Source organism: Condylura cristata, unplaced genomic scaffold (genome assembly GCF_000260355.1).
Source record: "Condylura cristata isolate star-nosed mole 26May11 unplaced genomic scaffold, ConCri1.0 scaffold00016, whole genome shotgun sequence".
Taxonomy (NCBI): domain Eukaryota; kingdom Metazoa; phylum Chordata; class Mammalia; order Eulipotyphla; family Talpidae; genus Condylura; species Condylura cristata.
Genome location: NW_004567117.1, coordinates 19,329,720 through 19,353,400, shown reverse-complemented (window position 1 = coordinate 19,353,400; position 23,681 = coordinate 19,329,720). Strand labels below are relative to the sequence as shown.

Below are 23,681 nucleotides of genomic sequence, written 5' to 3'. Positions count from 1 at the left end.
GACATTTAATGGCAAAGGGTTAGACACATTCCCCAAAAATTGTCTATTAAAATGTCATCTTTAAATTTGCCAGCTTATTATAATTAAAGTCTCTAACAGTGTATGACCTTTAGGAAGGTTATACAATTTATCAAACTTTAATGAGTTGTCTAACCATTTTTATCCACTAGCTGTATGACTGTTCTAATAATTTTTCTCCAGGTGGCTGCTATATATTTCAAAGATCCCCACATTTCTCACGGTACTATGTTTTGCAGAAGGGATGACTTCTCTTTCCTCTTACATAATATGTCACCATTTTTAGAACTCTTCATGATACACTTTCCCTCCATATATAGTCATATTCTTTCATGCGCTACTTACATTGCACTAGACCCTATCCCTTCCCTTTCTTCATGATATTGTGTGTTGGAACTTTTTGTGACCTAAGAAATTTAACTTTCAAATTTAGAAAATATAGCTTCAGTGTATCAGTAAATGATGTGGTATTTTTGAAAGGTCACATTTTTTATGGTTGGAAGGAAAATCGGAAATATTTGTGAGTCATTTTGGTTGTTTAAGTGAGTTGAATGCCAGTCTTTCCTCTCTAAGGTTAAGTGCCTAATTTAAAGACAGAGTGTCACTTATCTCCATGTGCTTGATTTTAATGTTTGTGACAAGACAATGATACAGTCCTTTGGAATAGGATGTTTCGTGTGCAGCCGTGGGTGCTAAGCATGTTATTTCTATCAGCTGTTCCCCTTGTGCCTCATGGTAGGGGTCTCACATTTACTATTGCCCCCTCCTATCCCAGCAATGTCCCCAACTGAGACCTGAACTCTCCATTTCTACATTCAACTACAGGAGACCAGTAGCCTAGTGCTTCCCCGACTCCTTTATTTACAAGAGAATGACTAGGGGCTAATTATTTCACTTCTTTCAGATTCAGTTTTTTCTGAGGTCTAAACTTGAGGGAAAGAACTCATAGAGCCACTAACCACTAAAAGCAATATTTAATATAGTTCCTGAAAAACAATTGCTGCTCCCTAAATGATAGCTGCTAACCTTAATTTTTAGTAGAGTTATGTTTCTTTCAGAACATAACTTCACCAATGAAAAGCTCCTATTCTAGTTAATTTAATGCCTACTTTGTTTTTTGGAGTGATTACATGTGACTGTCCAAAACTTGGAGCTCCCAGAAGCCTTGTGGGAAGTTGGAGCAAGGGGGGTTATACAAACTTGAAAGTAAATTCATGAAATAAATGACAAGCTCACTGTCAATTAAGGAAATATTGAGTTGTTTAAATTTGGAAAGCTCTAAGTAATGTTAAAATAGGAATTTCTATGGAAAAAAAGAAAATAGTCATGGACTCAGACTGACATGAAGCAGAAGATAGAAAATGAAAGAAACCTTTTACAATTAAATGAAATCTAGTTTGAAGCCATATTGCTGTCATAGGTATATTTTACCTTAGATATGTGATTCACATTTTATGGTCAAAGAATAATTTTTAGGATTAATAGAATAATGTGCTTTGCCCATTGTTGGCCAGGCCTGTCGTAGAACATTGTATTTCCTTTTTTGGACTCTAGAATTAAAGAAACTGGAAAACATCCAGAAAAGGGCAATAGAAAGAAACAAAAGGCTATAAAAGAAAATAAGGCCCATGAAGTAAAGGGGATGTAAATCCTTAGTTTGAAGAGAAACTCAAGAGGCCACTTAATAACTGTCTTCAGACATGACAAGGGATGTCAGGAGAAGAACCCTGAGCCTTTGCTTGTTTTATGCTAAAAGCTGGAAGGGAGGGAAATGGTTTCAGAGAACTAGATAAAAGAGGTTAGATTAAAAACAACTACTTCTTGCAAAAGAGAGCAAAACTGTGAAGCCTACGCAGCCAAGGTGGCTTTGACTGGAAGAGTCTGTGCCGGGCCTTTGACTGGTGTGCTGTATCCAGCCCAGCTCAGCCACGTCACTTCACCAAACATCTGGGACTCAAAAGTATTGGCCGCTAAGTAGGTTTTTAATCTTACACTCTCTTGTATTTCCAGTCTTTCATTTTACATTCATGTTAGTCTCTCTTCTGCTTCTTCAACTCCTTTCCTTCTCTTCTCCAAGTTATATAAAGATAGTACAGAGCACACAGTGAATTCTTGCAGCTACCAATACTTTCTTGGACCTGACCAGTGAGCAGACTACTAAGGTAAAGCTTCCCTCCCCTCAGTGTTTATCAGTATACCTGGAATCAGTGTTTACCCCAAATAGTGGTGAATGATATTTAAAAGTAGAAACTTCTCCTAAGGACATTTTTGTCCTTCCCCCAGGGAAGTTGCTTACAGAAAAAAATCTCCAGATAAAATTTGTGCTACAGTGATAGTTCAGTAAACTGGCTAAGTAATTGTACTTGTTCTCATTATATATGAAAAAGTTCCTTTTTAAAAAAAATTGAAGCAGGAACTTTTGAGTTAAAGTGTTGGAAAAGCTAAATATATGACAAATCGTAAACACACTTATAGTGAATATGTAAGTGAGCAGTAACTAATTAGTGTATGCCAATCCAGGGGGTAAAAATAGTGGAGGGGAGGGGCCCAGCAATGGTTCTGTTGGTACTTTACTCAATCACAAACACTAAATTGGGACTGGTACAGAATTTTAAGTGCCTTTTTCTTGGGCTTACTGTTGTGATCTTTCTTTAGAACAGTTCTGATATACCCTTTGGAAGGCTGGCCTGTGTGGATGTTGTCTGTGCCAAATTACAACATAGAACAAGGGACTGTTCTGTTTCATTTACTGAGAATAGTGCTTAATAAGTACTATTTGACAACATGCTGAATTAAGAGAATGTTATAAGGATGTTTCACAAAGGAAAGTGGGTAAAACATCTGATGTTTACAAGTTCTATTCTGTGTAAGATGATAGCAATATAAAGCCATATACTTAAAGCATTATTTTAAAAAATTTATTCAATAGTTATGAATATTTTGAAAGAAAATTATTTTATCTGGTACTAAATATATACTGTATCTCAGTGTAAACAATGCAGCTTCAGAATCCAGATTGTCTCAGAATGCATTATTGATTTGAGCTATATGAGGCCCAGGTAAATTGATTTATGTTAGCCAAATTCATGCAACATGGATTTGCAAGCTGGGACACAGTCATGATTATTTCCTTTTTCTTGACTTTCACCTTATTCGCATATCTTATCTTGGTTTACAATCATAAGTAATTAATTATTTCCTTCCTAAAATGGGAGTCCAACTTGAAATTACGTTGTGTATTCATATGTTTATGTATCTGAGTATACTAATAATATAATCAATGTCAGTGGGTTTCATGACCAAAGGGAAAAATAACAATGAAAAAATTCTTATACTTTTATTTATATTTCAGTGCCACAAGCTAAGTATTACAAGTTTATCACAGCTTCCAGCGTTTGAAAGTACTTCCATGGGACATTCCAGTGTAGCTCTATTACTCCCTAGTATAACCTAGGGAACAGTGGTGGCTTGAAGCATAGAATAATGTAATTTAATCTGTGATTTTTTTTTTTTTCCTGGTGAGGTTTCTCATTTAATTCTGCCTTAAAGGAAAGGTAGCTGTAGATGCCCCTAATGCCCTTGCCTGTGGAAGACTGTCATTGCGCTGTGTGGCACCTGTTGTTTGTCTGAATTGTGGTATATGCCTCAGATCCTGTTGTAGACAGACTGGTATAGACTGATAATATACTTTTGGTCTTTATTTTAAAGAGATATTTATATTTTGTTATTGGCAACAAAACCTAAGGAGAACCTGCATTTTTGTATATTGAAATGACCTATACCTTTTCCTTATTTAGGATTTTGTATAATTCTAATGAGCAGAGCAAGTGACAGAGTCAGAGAAAGAGGGTGAGAAACAGAAAAAGTAACTAGTGACTAACTTATTGTGCCCCCACGCCCAAAATATACAGTAAAAAACCAGCATCTAACTTTATACCTTGTTATGGAGGTTGTGTGATTCACATTTGTGATTCACAGAAGGCCCACATCAACCTCATTTTAATCCTCATAACGATTTAGGAAAGAGGCACTGTCCTTCATATTTCAATTAGAAAATTGCCTCTGAGATTATTGTGACTTAACTGGGATCATACAGCCTTGTTGAACCTGGATTCATATTCTGAACTCAGTCTTTAGGGCCAGCTGTCTGTCAGTGCCTCCAATAGTCACCTGCCCTGGGTTTGCTTTCCAGTTACACTGAGATATACAATTTAGGTGAATTGCATAGGTGTTTCTGTGGTATCTGAGTGTCTCACTTATGGAATAGATGATTAAGTTTTCCTTTTCTTTTGGCATAATGGGATAAAGTTGTTTAAGACCAGGAAGCAGGAAGCTGGGTTCTTGTCTTCTGTTGCCACTAACTAGTTAGGGACCTTTTATATGTTTCCTCAGTTACAAAGTGAAGTCAGTTGGCCTTTGATTTTTTTGGAGTTTCCTTCTTGTTCTAAAATCCTGTGATTCCAAATTTAATTATTACTCTTCTATGTAGAATTGCTGTTTTAAATACATTGTGTGCCTGAGATGATTAGTTCACAAGTTTCTCCGAGAGTCTGTCAGAGAATGATCAGCTTTCAGTTTTAGATAGTGTAGAAATAAAAATCTCTTGGTGGTGACTGAGAAAACCTTTGTTATACCAGGTACTGTCACGTGGTGAGACTCTCATCCTGAATTTGAAAATGGAAACTGACATCATCAGAATGCTAATTGCAAGGAATTCATTCAGCGAATGTAAATTGAACATCAATATCAAATGTTTGGGCAGCTAAAGCTTTGCTCTGCCAGTCTAGTGTGGAAGGCAGACACGCAAATATGAAAGGTCACTACAGTTACAAGAACCCTGGGAGAGATCTGTTCAGCCTGTCAAGGGAGCAAGAAAGGAAACTCTTCCATCTGTAGGCTGGAAAACAGAGGTGATGGCCCAGCCAAGACTTCACCAAGAGAGGTTTTACCAGATGAAGAAAGGCCATGGACTCTCCTAGACTGAAGAAAATAAGTGCAGAGAGCAGAGGCCTTAGACTGCCTCACGGAACTTTGCGTAGCTGTGTTTGCATCACATGCAGGAGAGGCGAACTGTGCTTGGGACTGTCCGGCACTTTAGAGAATGCCTTTGTAAGAAAGAATAGTTGTCTTGCAGAGACGACTGGAGGCAGAGTTAGACTTGGAGATTCTGTTGTTGGAAAATCATTTTTATTGAACTAACATTGCATGTTTCAGGTATATATCATTATAAAACAACATCATTTTAATCACATATATGGGACAGGAACTCTGACATCAGCAAAGGTGGGAATAGATTCTCTGTAAAAAAGAGAGCACCGTCGCAGAAAATGTTTGTATTTATGAAATCATTGCAATTGAGTTCTATGGAACTCTCCTGATTCCAGGTTTAGATTCTATTCTTTGCAGTTTTTATTTATTTTTTTTTTAATGAAACTAATCATCTATACATCATAGGGCAGAATCACAGAACCAGTATCACTTTTTTTTTTTAATTGTGATGAGGCTTTTTTTCATTTTTTGCAATTTAAATGGAAATGTCCTTTACAGACCTCCTACAGGTGTATGAATGAGTACCTTTGTGGGTATAGTCCCAGCCAGGTGGCTGTTGAGGGTCAGAAACGTAGAAGCCAGAGGGCAGAGGCATAGTGGGAGCCAGTGACCAGCAGTGGCAAGACTTGGGCCCCGGACACAGAGAAGCATGGGACTGAGGATGCAAGTGTGTGCTCTGCCATGCAGTGCCAGCATTTTCTTCTCAGTTTCTCCAACCCAGCATTGAAAACTGCAGTCAAAGAGGCATAGCAAAGAAGTCTTGAGGCCTAAGCAACATGCGTAGAGCAATAATTTTAAGATTTAAAGATGTGGGAGTTTTGTTCAGTTAACTTAAAGCCAAGTGAAATTGTTGAAAGTTATTTAAACCTTTATTATTACAGACTGATAAGCTTTTAGCTACATTCACTCATTGATTAAATTGATCTGATTGTCTTTTCTTCTCTGGAGTCTAAGTGAACTGTGTTCTTTTGGCTTACTTGAGATACTACAATTAAAACAAAAGTTAACACTTATTTGGCTCTTCTACTCATCTTGGATGAAATAACAATTGTTATTATATCCTAGTATTCTAAAGTACAAATTGATTCTGATTGCTTTTATCTGTGAAGTGTCTTGGGAAGTTACTATACAAACAAAATTTATTTATCTTTCTACTGGCTTACGTTCTCTATCTGCTCTATATGGTATAACTTGTTTCCTGCCTGGATTACTATCTGTAGCAGTTAGGATTCTAAGATGGCCCCCTGGATCTTCATTCCTGGGTTTTATACCAGATTATGTTACATGGCAAAGGGAATTGTGTGAATATAGTAATTAAAGTCCCTAATCAGTTGACTTCAACATAAGATTATCCTTGGTGAGCCCAGTCTAATCAGGTAAGCAATTTAAAATGGAGAGTTTTACATAAGAGGAGGTCACATAAGAGGAGGTCAGAGATATTCAAAGTATAAGAGGAATTCCACATCAGACAGGTCATTGCTCAAACAGGGAGGGAACCATGGGCCAGTGACCTGAGGGTGGCCTGTGGGAGTCCAGAGTGGCCTCTGGTCAGTAACCAGCAAGGACTTGAGGTTTACAATGCAGCTATATCTGCCAACAGGAGTGAGTTTAGAAGAGGCCCGAAACTCCAGATGAGAACCCAGCCAGCCAATAGCAGCAGAAAACACAGTCTCTTGCTCCTGTTTTCTCTATTAATGCTGATCATTAACTTTCATCTCTCAAGCTTACGTGTTTCCCATCTGCTGTCTTACGAGCTGCTATTCCACTGAATTAAGGCAAGTCCTATTTATTGGCCCCTTTCTCTTAAAACCCTGAACTTAATTGCTCCTATGGTCTTGTGATGCCTCCTATGTGTTCCAGCCTCTGGAGGGAAGCAAAAGGCCTTACCTTTCCATATCTACATAGTTAAAAATCTCAATCTGCTTAAAAAGATTGAAAATTGAGGTTTCTGTTACTTTTTCCCCTTTTCTGATGTGATTTTTGGCAGGTTACAACCATGCAATAGAGGCTATTTCTCGCATTATCCATAGGAGTGATCTGTTTTTCCCATTTCACATGTAAAACACAGGCAAAAAAGAGCATGTACAGCAGAGGTGGGGTTGAGACCTAGAACAGGAAGAGACGTGTGGGATGGGCTGCCACTTGTTTACAGTACACAGCAACAGGGACCAGTGGGCCTGTCATGGACAGAGAGGTGTCACCAGTGCAGTCTGTAAGCGTGCCAAGAAGAAACGGTGTCACTTGGGGGGAAACAGTGCAGGTCATTAATTCTATTATATGTGTGTGATTGTTGTTAATTCTGTTATATATGTGTGACATTGTTTTATTTCAGTCTCCTTGGTTTATTTAGACCTTCTATGTAGTCTTTCTCTTAAATTGAGGGGAAAATATTGAAATGGAAGAAACTATTCTTTCACTATTAAGTCAATGGAATAACTGCCTGGACTCTAATATATTACCATTATGTAAAATTATTTATTTCTTAGGTCTTGGAAAGGAAAGGGAATGGAGTAGGAAGTTTTCCTTATTTGTTTTTCACTGTATCTACATTATTCAGGTAAACTTCTTTAATTAGATTGCCCCTTGTCTGAAAAAAGAATATATTTATTTATATTTATATATGCTTAACTAGACTCCATCTACCTATCTATTTTTTTTTAAAGATTTATTTATTCATATAGAACTGGGGTACAGGACAGAGATGCGGACGGTGAGGGATTCACCAGGGACTGAGTCGGGAGCAGAACAGGCAGATCAACAAAGTACACTGCTGAGGGGAGCAGCGGGTGGGTCATGAGAGGTCTGCCTTGCCATGTGGATCTCCTCTAGGGCAGGAGGGATCGAACTCATGCAGAAGTGGCTTAAGCTTCTTAGTGCGGTGCTTTAACCTGCTGTGCCACCAGGGAGGGCTCTACCTATCTATTTATTTGGGAAAAACTTAGAATTCCCTGAGTCATTGGTTTACGCTCACAAGGTGACTCACTTGATGAGTCTTAAGGGGGCGAGTTCCACATTTACTAAATCAGGCTGAGCTATATTGTTATGGTCTGTGCAAACCTTAAAATGGTACTTAAATCTAATGCAATTTAAAAACTTCACAAATAGTGACCTTTATCCATAATTGCTAGAATAATTTTGGCATTTGAATAGATATTTTTATTTTAAAAAGTATGTGTGTTCAAAATGAGTTTGAGAACTCTTACAGTGGTATCTTGCCTCCCCTCACATCATGCCTTTGATTACACATTTAGGAAGTGGTCCTGTACAGAGACTTAAATGTCAGGGATTTTTTTTTTTTCCTTGTTATATTTTGTTTTAGAAAATTGTACTAATATATGATCTCTAAGCAAAATAGTTAGGAGACATAACTAACCAAAATATCTATTTAATTGATAATATCTATCAGTCTGTTTTGTGATTAATGGGTTTAAAAAATATGGTGATTATTTTTTCCAGTTCTATTTTAGAAATTGTGCACTAATTATCAGAAATCTTTTTAAAATTTCCTTTAGACCTACTGTATCTTTATCAATCTGTGTATAAATATCGGTGATCTGATTTTGAGTAAGTTTTTGACTGCTTATTTCCAGAAATGTAATAAGGTATTCAATATGTCATATTGAAATTTTGTTTGTGTGTGTGTTTGGAATCATAGAAGTAAAGCGTTGCCTAGCTTCTGACTTCAGGGCAACCCACCTGTACAAACAAAAACTTCAGCTGTTATTTGGTTTTACATTTTTCTTTTTAACCTTGCAGAGAATATGAAAATCCAATTTTTTTGTGTGTTGATATGGGAAACATTAATAGTTTTTCAAAAGAGCACCAAAGAGCAGTTTTCCTGTATTACATCCCAGCCCCTTCCTCACTTGCCAGAAATGTGACTCCATGGTATGTATGAGGCTCTGTGCTAGATTGTTTGCATTTTGAATCTTTGTAGAAATATTGATACTACAATTGCTCACCTGTTTTTCTAAAAATCACCTGGCAGAGAATCTTCTTATCTTCTAAAAGGTCCAGTTCAGTATTTCAGAGCATAAAATGTCAGATTTTACTTAAGTAGGTGTACTTCTATTTCATATAGCAAGAAGCTATTATTCCTGGTAAATCTACATTGAGAAAGGAATCTTTTGTACTAGGGTTCATTTAAAAAGAGGTAATAATATATCCCTAATCTCAGTCTCTTTTTAAAATCTTTCTCTTTTGTCTCATACATTCCTTTTTGCTTAGATTTCACCATGAGTTTCTTTGGCTTCATGGCCAAAGAAACTTAGTGCTTTGTCTATATTAATCTCTATTTTTTTTTCCTTGTTGGGATTTCACAGTTCACCATAAATGTAAAAATATAGCCACTCCCGCTTGCTTAGAAACCACAATTACAGCCTTTAGGCCCTTAAATATCTATATAAAAAGGGAATCTTAAATATTGTGAATTTGTGGATGTTTGTTTAGGGTAGACAAAGGTCAGTAGAATGGAGGCTTGAAAAAGATGCCTTTCTAGATACCCTGACTTTTTGGAAGGGCTTAATTGTTGAGTGCTTAATTTATACGTGGATATTAGTTGAGGTGAATACGCAACAATTTCTACTCAAGATTGTTTATATTCAGAAGGCATTTATTATACACATACTTCATGTCCTGTAGTCTCACATGGAATGAGACAGAGCTGAAAGATGGATGATGTCAGCCTAAAGAGCTGAGATCCACTTGCAGAGTGGTGGGTTTCTGTTGGCTCACACCTGTGCACACACAGGTGCTACAGGGGCTTGAGAACTTAGTTCCTTGGCATATATCTTTCTAGACTGTTGACTACTTTAGTCATTAAAGGAACTGAAAATAACGTTTAGATTTGTTATGATGGCAGATTATTAGCTTAGTCTGAATATTTTCCAAAATGAAAATATTCTGGGGCTTTAAAGGAGAAAAAACCTTTCTGATGAGCTTGCATAATAATTCAAAATTCAGCTCCAAAATGCTTAAGTTGATTGCTTTTATATTTTAGAACATTTTTCAGACAATAGGTCATGCATAACTACAGGTCACACTCAAATTTCTGTGTCCATGGGCAAAGTGAGTTACAAGGGAGAGTTAGTTGTTGGGTCTTTGTTCTTGGTGAGGGTCAAAGGGACTCATACCTTGCTGGCTAGGAAGTGACTTTTTCATCCTCTGTTGTTCATCATATGATATCTGAGGCAGACTGTTAGTAAATATTTGCGTTTTTGGTAAATCCCAGGGAAATTATTTCTTTCATATTTATCATGATCTTTGTGGTTGCTAATATAAAAACACTATTTTTCTCTTTAATTAAAGATACTTTTTCATCTTTAGAGCCTTATTTCCTGACTCAGATTCATAAATAACTTAGAACCAAACCTTATGTTCTACTTAAAAATTTAACCATTCAAAGTATGTTTTAACATGTAACTCTTGTAGTTAGGTACAAGTAAAAAATTCTATTAAATGTGTAACAAACTATTTTAGTGATTTTAAGTTAATAACCTGGTGTTTATGAAGTAAATTTGAGTTATTAAAAGTAATACAGCTTCTACCTTCACAAACTAGTTCAGATGCTGGGTTACATCAGAAGCATAATGGTGATTACTGTTTCCTAGAAAATTAGTGGAACTGTTTTGAAGTAAAAAGTGTAGATAGATAGCAGCATTCAGCTTTTACAACCATGAGCTAGGCTTACCCTGTCCCACCTTAGATTTTAATAAAATCAATTTTAAAGAAACAAAAAGCAAATGCTCTTTGCTGTCTTAAAGCACACATGCTTCATGTGTTCATAATCTAGGCATGGCAATTCTTCCTTTTATTTCATACTCCTCTATCAGTTTAGACTTGGGTTTGGTTGTAGTTACAGAGACCCAAAGAAAAAGTTCAGGTTGGTGTATTTCCCAAGGTCAGAGACCCAGGTTTCTTCTTAGTAATTGCTGTCATGGGTTGAATTCCAGGTGTTAACTGGAAATAAAGTCTCACTGGTAGTTAAACAAAGAGTTTATCAGATAAGCAAAGTGAGGATTAGAACCTGGAGACAACCCCATGATTTTACTTTTGTGAGAGCTGTTTCAATAAACACAAGTTTGAATTTTATAGGGGTAGGATGTGAGCCATTGATTTTAAGAATACAAACTTTTGAGTAAGCTGAGCTCTAAGTTGCCTTAACCTGCAGATAGGCTGATACTATGGAAAGGCAGCACAACATTTAATTCTTCACTTCCTAAAGAATGCACTGCAGAGCTGCAAAGGCTGGATGGTACTATTGTTAAGTCTTTATCTGAGTCTTTGGTCAACTATGGGTGTGAAGTGACTTTTTTTTACCTTTAGACAATGGATTCCTGAACCAGGAATGGGGCCTCTGAGATGGCTTTATTCTTTTGCCTGGGGTGGAGAGGGGAAAGGAATGGACAGGATCACAGAAAATTTTACAATGTTTAACTCCTGAGTATTTAGTTAACCTCTAGAAAATACTCGCACATTTATTGGGAAAGAAGGGGCACATCTCTCCAAAGATACATCTAGTTCGCTACTTATGTTCAGTGCTATTCTAGAGATTCTAACCAGAAGTACCAGGCAAGAAGAAGAAAAAATTGTGGCATCCTGATTAGAAAGGAAATCTTATTCCCAAATGATGTGAGTTTGTATGTAGAGTATCCTGTATACAAAGTGAACTCAAAAAGAAAAACAACTAAGCTAGTAGAAATAAGAAATCTAATAAGAGCTCCATATATGATATCAATAAGCAAAAACACTTGTATTTCTCTCTTTCTTCACATGGTTTATGCCTAATTTGATTCCTTCATGGTCAGAGAAAATAGTTGGTATGATTTCTATCTTAGTGTATCTATTGATATTTATCTTGTGACCCAGTATGTGGTCAATCCTAGAGAATGATCCATGTGGATTTGAGAAAAATGTGTACTCAGATTTTTGGGGGTGCAGTATTCTACAGATGCCCGTTCGACCCATGTTGTCCAGGTCCTTGTTCACGGCTTTAGTGTCTTTGCTTATTTTTTGACTTGTATTTCTCAGTACTAGAAATGAACACTTCAAAAATGAAATTAAAACAATTCTGTTTGTCACATCCAAAATGAAATACTTAGAAATAACTTTAATAGGCCCTCGCTGGTGACACAGTGGGTTAAAGCACAGCACTGAGAATCTAAAGCGGCTTCCGCATGGGTTAGATTCCCAACTGCCCCCAGAGGCGTCCACATTGCTTGGCAGACCTCTCCTGACACGCCCACTGCTCCCCTCAGCAGTGTGCTTCCTCGATCTGCCTGTTCTGTTCCCCACTCTGTCTCTGGTGAAGCCTCTCACTGCCCCTGAGCCTCTGGCCTGCACCCCAGTTCTGTATGCACAAATAAATAAATCTTAAAAAAAAAAAGAAAGAAATAACTTTAATAAAAGAAATGTAAAACTTGCACACTGAAAACTAGAAAACATTACTGAAATAATTAAATATTTATGGAAAAGACCCTCCTCCCCAATTAAGGTGACAGACTTCCCCAAATCAGTCTACAGATTGAATACATTATCAGGCCCCCAGTTTGTCCTTCCCCCCAACATATACTTCTTTTTTTTTTTTTTTTGAAAAATCGACAAGTTGTATAGAAACACAGGGGAATCAAATAAAATTTTGAAAAGGAGAACAAAATTGGAAGACTCACATCTCTCAATTTCAAAACTTACTCTAAAACTCCTATAAAGACAGTGTGGTGCTGACCCTCCCTGGTGGCGCAGTGGGTTAACGCACAGAACTAAGAAGCTTAAGCCACTTCCGCATGAGTTTGATCCCTGCCTGCCTCGGAGGTGACCACATGGCGTGGCAGACCTCTCCTGACCTGCCGGCCGCTGCTCCCCTCAGCAGTGTACTTCCTTGATCTGCCTGTTCTGCCCCCCACTCTGTCTCTGGTGAATCCTCTCAGTGCCCCTGCAACTCTGGCCTGTACCCCAGTTCTGTATAAGTAAATAAATCTTTAAAAAAAAAAAAAAAGACAGTGTGGTGCTGACATATAGAACAGGGTCTGCAGGTTGCTGGGGGATAATCAGCTCTTGAAATGGAGGGGGCAGCAAATGGGTTCTCGTTGTTAAGAGTTATCAGAACTGACAATAGCCTAACTCAACTTGTATTGTCTGCAGTTGATTTTTTTTTTTTCCCCAGCGTGCTTTCTCTGTACCACAAGATAGAGCTGTTCACAAAATGACAGCACCTAGAAATGAACTGTCCTGGTGAAGCAGATGCGATTAGAAATGCAGTAGCTTGTCCATGGTTGGGAGCTCCTTATATTGTCCGACATGTGGAATGGGGACTGTTGAAGGCGATTTTTACAATACTGAAATCATTTATTGTGCTTGCCCACATTTGGGACACCCATTTGCCATTGAGCTTGTGCCAGAAGCTTTACCTTTTTGAGAAGTTCTTATCATCAAGTGGTTTCAGATACCTTTGTCTAATCCTTTCTCTTCATTCCAACTTCCTTGTAATACCGCAGTCATTAGGCTAAGTGCAGTTTTGTTTTGTTTTGCTTTTTTATTCCTGGAGCTTTCTTTTCTACTTTTCATTGTTTCAAAACTATTGCACTGCTGTAATTTCTTATAGCAACATTCTTTCTGACTGCTTTAAATTTTTTTTCTTTTTAATTAGTTAGTTGTTACGTATTGCTATGTATTTCTTTCTGTATTTTTCATCCCTAATAATAATTTGCTTTTTGGGAACCCTTACTATTATTTATTATGTTATTGTAGACAATAACATTTCAATTTGATTTCATGTATTCATGACTGTTCCTTCACTATCTTAGAGCAATTTGCGCTGACCTCTCCTTCACTACCCCCGAGGCCCTTTCTTTACTCACCATGTCATTTGGATTATCCTTAGTTCTTTGGGACAAAGAGCTAGTATCCTCATGCCATGTTCTATTCTCCCAGAAAATGTGTCTGCTTGTTTGAGAGACAAATAACTAGAACCTCATGCACTGAAAATACCTGAGATTGCTATTCCCAGATTATAGGATGATAAGTAACAGAGAATGAGGGAAGAAAATTTAAATCTTAGCTATTTTTGAAAAGTCAGGTAAGTTTGGATTTATGAAGAGAACTTAGAAAGAAAGGATAGCCTCCATAACAAAGTCTCTGTGATCTTTATAATCAGGAGACTCGGCTGGTGTTGAAAGGTATACATCTAGATATGTTAGTGAAGGTAGTCTAACTACTGAAACAAAAGGGAAAACTAGCACTTCGTTGGCATAATATCACACTCAGTGTATTTTTCATATCACAGTGCAATGCATGTTCAGGGCAGGGGCAGGTGGCTTGTTTAGCTTTATATTAATTAAGGAACCCAGACTGCTGGCAGCTGTGCTCTCTTCATCTTGTTCCGGGATCTTCCTGGGATTCGATATTTAGCCCTTGGCTTAGGAAAGAGAATAGAGAATGACCAGTGGGTGGTTTTTGTGGGTAAGGCCAGGACAGGAAATGGGAAATGTCATTTCTGCTCACACACCATTGGCCAGAACTCTGGCTTGGCACTATTTAGCCACAAGGGTAGATAGAAGGGAGGGTCCGCTCATCAGCCTAGGTCGTTGGTGGCAGTTAAAAATGCTTAAGAGAGGGGCCCTCCCTGGTGGTGCAGTGGGTTAAAGCACTGCACTAAGAAGCTTAAGCCACTTCCCCATGAGTTCAATCCCCACCTGCCCCGGAGGTGACCCACATGCCGCGGCAGACCTCTCCTGACCCGCTCGCTGCTCCCCTCATCAGTGGACTTCTTCGATCTGTCTGTTCTGCTCCCCACTCTGTCTCTGGTGAATCCTCTCACCCTCCGCATCTCTGGCCTGTACCCCAGTTCTGTATGAATAAATAAATCAATCTTTAAAAAAAATGTTTAAGAGAAATGTAGTGGTTTGAGTATTTAACTAGCTGTAGATTTCCTGTCTATATTAAAAGGCTTGTAATGTCAAATAAACACTTAATTAAAATTGAGCAACTCTATTTACGAGGAAGTACTAGTACAATGTTATTACTTCACCAGCTTTCTTTTGACATGAGTAAAATAAAACAGTGCACAAGTGAAGTTGTATAGTAAATAACAACACAGATGTCATAAACCCACCAATTTATCCATTGTTGGTTGATTTAGCTATGGGGCAGTTCTACCCATAGCAGATAAAAATAATGCCAAGTTCAGTAAACCTGATTTTTCTTGCACAGATATTAGCAAATCAGCTTATTTCAGTGACCTTTTTATCAGTCACTCAGCAAATATGTGAGTGTCTACTACAGATCGCTTTGTCCATGTGCTAAAAAACAGTGAAGCTAATTGAGGATAAAAACACACTTGAAAAGTAAAGAACATCAGTTAAAAAAAAAGAAAAGAAAAGGTGATATATTTGCTGTGCAGGTAGAAAATTGGAGCTGAAAGTTCTTAAAGTGCAAGCCTTCTGTAGAGTTTCAACCCCAAGTTGTTGACTGAACCACTACTCTGTTGCATATCACCACACCCAAAGGCACAAACGTAGAAGTCAGTCATTTTCATATACGAACTGTCAAAATCACAATGCAACCTAAGAGGATTGTATAGAATTACACATTCTCTGTGGGAATGGAGGATGAGAAAACCTAAGCCAGCCCACATTGGTTTGTGTCGGTTTGTCTTCTGGAATCAGCTCAACCTTACAGAAAATTCATCTACCAGCTTAATACACTCGTACTTCAATCATGTTTAAAAATAAGAAAATATGTTGAGTTTTAGATTCTACTATAACAGATGTTAAATAGCTACTTACACTGATTCAGACACATTATAAATAACTCACATATAAAGGCACTATAGTAATACATTAATTCAGGAATATTCAATTGCAGTGAATTTAACTATAGTTGCAGCTAAAAGTTATAAGCAGCATAAAAAGAAGGATTCCATGGGGGAAATATTCAAAATAAATGAAAATATTAGAATATTCAAAAAGGAAAGCAAAGCCACAAGAAATGAGTATACTACGGTAAGATAGAATGATTTAGGGAGGATCTCATCTAACAGTACTTGAATATCTTTGTTTCTTAATCCCTATAACCAAATTTCTCAAACTTGATGAATGTATGGACCAATTCTAAAAGGGACAAAAAGAATGCTGATAATTCCCAGTGTTATTTTTTATAATGTCATTTGAATATATATATATATATATATATATATATATATATATACGTTAAAGAGTCAGTCTGAGTTCCTTGTGCCCATAACTATGAAAGAAATTTATAAATTCAGACTAGAATGTAAGCAAAGCTACAAGTCCAGTGCAACTTAAGTGAAAATTATTAGAATTCCTCTCAGGAAGACATTTGTGAAGGTGGCACTAGAACTGGCCTTTTGAGAATGAATAGTAGTGAGTGAATAGAGGTTAGGAGACAATGGCTCAAGCTAATGGAAGAAATAAAAAAAGAAAGGGCTTCGGTATGTGAGTGCAGCCAGTGTTTCATGAAACAGAGAATGGATTCTTTGAGCTCTAATGTCTGAAGTGGAGGCTGTGAGGTTAGCTAGCTCTTGGAACAAATCTTGGGAACCTGGAGTATAGGGTCAAAGAAGCTTACATCCTATACCGCCTTCTATAGACATGGGAATTCCTGAAAGCAGAAGTCAGCAGAAGAGTAAGATGACCAGTGCTATATTCTTGAAGGCTTATTTACACAATGTTTAAACAAATAGAAAAAGTAAAAAAATGACATAGAAAATTGTCCAGAAGCTCACAGGATCATGCACTTGGTTCACTACTGGTATGGTCCGGTCCTAGAACACAGCTGGTCCTTATGAGTGTGTGTTGAATGAATGTGTGATGCTTGAATGAAAGGCACATCCATTTTACATGCAGGTGAAAATATATAGAAGATAAAGTCCAAACAAGAAGCACAGAATAGAAGTTAAGAAGTGGCAGAATGGGTTTAGGAATTATCCATAAATAACTAAAACCTTGAGAAGTATGAAAGACTGTAAAGTAGTGAGAAAAGGTGAGTATTCTAACAGTGGACTCTTGAGAAATGTCTGTAGTTACAGCTAATGTAGAGAAGAAAACTGAAGGTAATGAGAGATAGACAGGTGAATCAGGAGAGGATATTGGTCCAGCAGCCAGAGGAGAGAATTTGTGATACTCAGGTTATAAGTATTTCTTTTAGGTATTGAAGTGCTTTTTTCCTTCCTTAGAGGAAATTTATTTTGAAGGATTTATAGAGTCTAGTTCTCCTAGCATTAAAAATGGTTTTAACAGTTATCTAAAACTTAATGTTGAAGGGGTTAGGATAAAGCCAGTCAAATAAAGTATATCCTAGAAGCATGCTAGATATAGAGAAATGTGAGGATAGATATCCTTATTTGGGGATTTGGTTCATAGTTCTTTTAAATTCTTGTTACTGCACTTTGAACTAAATACGTAAGTTTTAATATATTACACATACTAGTGAAGCAGCAGAATAATTATATCACAGAAATTATGAATTCATTTAATGTAGTGTCTCTATTAGTGGTTTACCCTAGGATATTTTAAGTGATTATATTGTTTTATTTCTAGACAAGTTTTGTGAAACTTATTTTGCCTAAAGTAGGCACTTGGTTTAGTTGTTTAAAAACAAACAAATAAGACAGAAGCTCAAAAAATAAGCATTGGTTTCTTCTACTTTATGGCTTTGAAAATCATTCTAAATCCTCTTGATATAGAGTGTTTACTACATCAGATAGCAGTTGGATTTAACATTAAATTTTATTTTGATTAACTTGACTGCAGTTGTTTCTTGGCTGCCTCTTTAGAACCCACTGTGGGATAAAATTAAAACAGTTTTTATGATATAACAATTTAGTGCAGAAAACATTTTTCTTCTTGCCTGTGTGTTTTCCCTCTTGAGTTTTCTGAATTTACCCCATGGCTCAAGTTCCTCTGCTCTCCAATCCATCTTTTTTAGTACTGCCAGAGTCGTTTCCCTAACTCAGACTTTTAGCCATTCTCTTATCCAAAACCCTTCAGCAGCTTGCCATTGTCGCCTTCTAGCTGAACCCAACTCATCCATCAAGGAAGGACCAGCTGAAATGCTAGATATTCCTGTTAACATTTTCTTGATCTTTTCTACTAAAGCCCCGCTCTCCACTTAAGATTTCTTATTCCTCTTGCATAGCTCTCATATGCCTCCCTTTAAATTACATATGAAAAAGAAATAAATTACATATGAATACATCTCACCAAAGAGATTGTTGACTTTTGGATGCAAGAACCAAGTTGTCTTGTAACTTTTTTTGCCCACTTCTGCAGTGTTTTGTGCATAAAAAAATGTGTTTGTTGCCCATCAAATTTTACACATTAACTGTACAGTTCATCAACTCTAACTCAATGAAAGTCATTTATGAAAACCAGTCTAAATAAGCAAGTGACGTTGGGTAAATAGATAAGGACTATCTTAATGTGACACATTTGTGTACCACTCTGCTCAGTAATAGTCCTGCTCAGTGATCCTATCCTTTCCAACAGGTCTTCAAACCTCATTTCATTCAGCATCTTTTTGTTATAACCTTGTCAAGGACAAAATCAATTCTTGATGTAAGTCGCTGCTTGGGTTTCCTCCAGGTACTGGGCATGCTCACACATCACAAAGATGTACATGTTAAATTCTTTGGCCTGTCTCAATAGTCTCAGTCAGAGTGAGTGTGGGCGTGTGTATGGATGTACCCTGCAATGGAACAGTGTCCTGTCCAGGACAGGGTCCCTCCTGAACTTTGAGATGTTTTGATAGCCTATAACCTCTGTGACCCTCTACTATGATAAGCAGACAGGGGAATGAATGAATGAATACAAAGGGTTGGTTAATATTAGATGTGTTTGGGGTGTTTACTTAGAAGTTTGGTGATGCTTTTGTGATCAAATATATGCTGTAGGAATTTAACCTTTGTTTATAGAAATTAGCCTGTGGTGAAGTGGTTTCTCGTATTCTTTTAACTAAAACAGTTTCCAAGAGCCTCGGTTCTTAAGATCTTGGACCTTAGATCTTGACCTTAAGTAGAGACTTACTGTGCTTTTGTTCCCTTTGACCTTTCACCCGTTCATTCATAATTTAATCATTTCTTGTTAATGTGTGACTATCTCCCTCCTGTTGCTTACATAGTAAACTTCCCAGGCCAGGAAGCTTTGTTTTGTTCACTGCTGTCTTTCCCAGATGTTGGGAATCATGCTTGTCATTGGTGAAGTAAACAAGTGAATCATGAAATACAAAGTCAAGTTCTCCCTGTTTTTTTTTTTGTTTTTTTTTTTTTATTGTTGATTTTGAAAGCAAACGACAGTGTAATGCTGGAATAACAGCAGAGAACTGTTGAGCGACATCTAAAAGTCCGTTGCTACCCAGCTCTGGGGCAAGCTTCTTGATGGCTGTAAAGGTTATTTCCTCAACTGTAAAAGGATAATATAGGACCTAAACTGTGTTTTTATGAAGATTAAATTTTAGCAGGGGGCGGGGGGGAAGCTTACGATAGAATTAATAGCTTAAATTTCTGAATCATTCCTAAAATAATGTACCATATGTCTTCCCTGGCTGTGTAGACATTGGCGCTACACATTTTCCCTTGCTGTTACCACGTCTTCACAACCACTCTGTGAAGCAAAAAGTGTTGTGGCTCCATCCCTCATGTAAAAGACAGAAGCTTCCTGCCCAGGAACAGAGCTGATGGAGTCAACAAGTGAATCATGGTTAATAATAGACGTGCTTTGGGTGTTTATTTAGAAGTTTGGTGATGCTTTTGTCACCAAATATATGTAGGAATTTAACTCTTGTTTATATAAATTAGCCTATGATGAGTTGTTTTCTCATATTCTTTTTACTTAAAACAGTTTCCAAGAACCTGGGTTCTTAAGATCTTGGACCTTTGATAGACTTGCTGGATCTGAAGCCCTTGCTCTGAATGCCCACCTGCTATGCCAGTGCCCTTTCCCCAGCTAAGCTCCTGCCTTCTGGGGAGACTTTGGAGGAGGTAGTATGATTGATTACTCCTCCTCTCAGGTATCGGGTCTAGATTTTTTTTTTCCTGCCTTAACATGCTTGAGGGATATAAAGAGCTCATGAGTATCAGGGGATGTTTTTATGAACTTGGTCCTCCCAAAGTGGAGGGCCTGGGACTCTGGTTTGAAAAATCCTCCCTGCCTGTTTTTTCTTTTTTAAAAGATTTTATTAATTTATACATACAGAACCGGGTACAGGCCAGAGGTGCAGAGGTGGTGAGGGGTTCATCAGAGACAGAGTGTGAAACAGAACAGGTAGATCAATGAAGTACACTGCTGAGGGGAGAAGCAGGTGGGGTCAGGAGAGGTCTGCTGTGCCATGTGATCATTTCCCAGGCAAGGGATCGATCTGTTTCTTTTTTTCCACACCCTATTCCCTGCTCTTCTCCTAAACCCCTCAAATTTTAGTATTTCCTGCAACAAAGTTACAAATTCATTATTGTAGTAAGTCTTTTTAAAGATTCATGCTTTATTGTTTGAAGACAAATTATATGGTTTATGGTTGTGATAGCCAAGTTAATCATTAAGCCTTACCTTTTTATTGAAAATATACTGAAACAGAGTTTCAGAGGGATCTGTAAATGTCATTTCAAAACATAGTTCAATCTCAAGCAGATTTTATAATATTGTAATATAATATACATCAAAAATAAGGAAGGCTAATTGTTTTCTGTAAAAAGGAATTAAACTGTCCATGCATTTTTTTAATGAGTATTTAAAGTTATTAAGCCAGAATTGATGGTTAGATTATTTCAACATTTAAAAAAGCCATCTTTAAAATTTCAGGAAATGGATTTCTTTTCAGAAATAGTTTGTCAGTTCACATGCTAAAATGGTACTTCAGAAAATATTAAAATGAAAAACATTTCATTTGTATGTTAAAAAGCTTCATTATTTTTCATTGATTGGTAGGTTTGGTAGGAAGCCAGGGAGGACTGGCAGAACATTGATTTTTAAAAGGAGATATAGGTATTTAATTTCAAGTACTATTTCAAGAGAGAAATGTTTATTTGGTTTTGCTAGTTAGAACAGTTAAGAGCATAAATTTTGGATTTACTCTGACCTAAACCCCACTATTTTACTTTTTGAATCTGTGGACTTAGACATGTTACTTAACATCCTCACCTGTGAAGTAGGAGCAATCCCTATCTTCCTGGGTTTTACAACATGAAATCTGTATGTGTAGAATCTGAGTAGTGCCTAGTTTATTGTCAGTACTTAGTAACGGTTTTATTAGTAAAATAGAAGGCTTTAGTTCCTTGAGAATCTCTTGCAAATAAGTGGGAGACACCTGTAGACACCTGTGTCTAATTAATTGCCAAGCTGGTGTGGGAGCTCTTTTTGTTGCTGATTCAAAATTGAACTCATCTTGGAATGAACTGGCAATTCTGTATTAGTAAAGTTTTAACTAATTAAGTTTTATTACAGAGAATGGAATAAGCACATCTTAACTCTAAGTGTTTTGTAATAAAATCCTATTTTCTAGGAGAATGCATAGAAGGGCTCCGGGAAAATGACTACCTTCTGATCCATTCGTGCCGCCAGTGGACCACCATCACTGCCCATAGCTTGGAGGAGGGACACTATGTCATCGGGCCAAAGATAGAGATTCCGGTACATTACGCAGGTAAAACTCCTCTCGGGGCAAGAAAAGACAGTAACTTGACTATGCTGTTTTTTTCCCCTCCACAATGAGAAAATAAGAATTATCTATAAACTGGAGTGTAGTCATGACTTGGAAAAAAAAAGAATCCAGCACTTTTGTGCAGTAATTTTGTCAGCAGAAGCTGAGTTTATTTTAGCATAGGTATTTCTAATTAATGCATGTAGTAAAATGCAGATTCCTTTTAGATAACTATAGATTGAAAATTTTACAAACAGAAAGCATAAGTCTAAAGTCGTGGGAAGACAATCAACATGTGTACCCAACCTCTGTATACTAAGATCTCTGGGTAACCCTGGGCACAATTTGAGCATTGCTTTTGTCAGTGACTTTGATGTCATGATTTCACAAGCTATCAGTTTACACAAGAGCATTGTGACCTGCTAGACATGTCCCTCTTTGCAATAAGACATATAGAACGCAGGCAACTGAGGTGCTCTCACTGCTTTGCTAAATCAGGATCACAGTTGCCTTCTTACTTCACTCAACTCTATTCAGTTCAACAGTGCTGTTTAACTAGTTTTTATTAAACACTTTCTATGTGCTGTCCTGTTCTAGCTTAGGATATACCTAGTAACTTGAATATACTTTCAACAAGAGCTTACGGATACCCTTTGTGTTGTTTTGTTTTGTATTTTTAAATTATACTTCCTATATTTTCTTCTGATGCCAGTAATTCATTATATAAGGGATCTTGGCATTTTCTCTGTTACTATTAATTTTTTGAAAGTCTGAAGCAAGACATTTTAGTCAATTAACATAAATTATATAGGTTTGGATTATTAAGTGGAATCTCTGTAATGCCCAGAGAGCTGTTTGTTTGGAAAGGGGACTTTGCTGTATCCCCACTGTTTGAATAGTAGCAAATAGTATGTGTTCAGTATTTATTGAATGAATGGTTCTGTCCCATTTTTATTCCTATGAGTCAATTGCTAATATGACCTAAGGAGCACTCAGCTTTTCAGAACTCCTTTTTATTTAAAAAAATAAAATATATACACATATATATAAACATATGTATTTTCTACACACACACACACACACACACACACACACAAGAAAAAATTTCCCTGGCTTAAAACTTTGTCCTCTAAGGTATATTTCCTAGTTGAAGTTGTAGGAGAAGACTTTATGGAAAAAGAAGGAACGCATAAACCTGCAGAAAAGTATAACAACTATGAGATTAAAAGCCAGACCAAAGGGGCAGAGAATGAAATACACACACACACACACACACACACAGAGCCTATCTCCTGCTGTTCCTACAATAGAAGAGATCCATGCTATTTTAGTTCCTTTCTTTTATAGAGAGCTGAAAAGGAACATATAAAATGGTGCTTCCTCACATATTTCACCTGTTGCGTTCTTCCATTAATAGAATTAAGTTTTAGTTTTTGCCCAAACCCATCATGAATGACCCTGTCAAATCATTTTCCCCAAAGAGTGTTTTCCTTTGATCATTTCTTTCAAATGCCTTTACAGACTCCAGACTGCCATTGGATTCTGACTTGTTGCTTAAGCTCCTCCAAAAGACTGGCTTTGATACGCTTCTCCATAGTAGACCAAAGGTGAACCTTCAATTTCAGCCAAAGGAGTCACCACCCTGATTCCTGAACATGTTGGAGGCTTTTCCATGTACACAATTCACCCCATCTTGCAATCTTGCTCTTTCATTGCATCAGGAGCAATTGGTAGCCTCATGGATTCTCCAGTATACTTACTGGGTAGTCATTTGGCACATGTCTTCAGTCTTCATTCAGTTTCCTTTTCCTATTACACATATATCTTCACTTGCTGATTGAAGTGTACGCTCTGTAAGTGGTGAGACCAATTCCACAAGACCTTTATGAATCTTTTTGATCAATATGGGCAAGTTATCATTCTTTAAAACTATAGATCCTCCATCTAGGGATCTCAAATTTGGCTAT

The 23,681-nt window shown here is 37.2% G+C and overlaps 1 protein-coding gene across 2 annotated transcripts in view; it reads left to right on the top strand.

Moving 5' to 3' along the window:
• GAREM (GRB2 associated, regulator of MAPK1) overlaps window positions 1-23,681 on the top strand; it is a 165,209-nt gene that overhangs the window by 38,289 nt on the left and 103,239 nt on the right. For both annotated transcript variants that reach the window (XM_004683820.1, XM_004683819.1), the window contains exon 2: window positions 21,577-21,717. In XM_004683820.1, coding sequence (XP_004683877.1) covers window positions 21,577-21,717 — 141 coding nt within the window. The remainder of the gene's footprint in view (window positions 1-21,576; window positions 21,718-23,681) is intronic.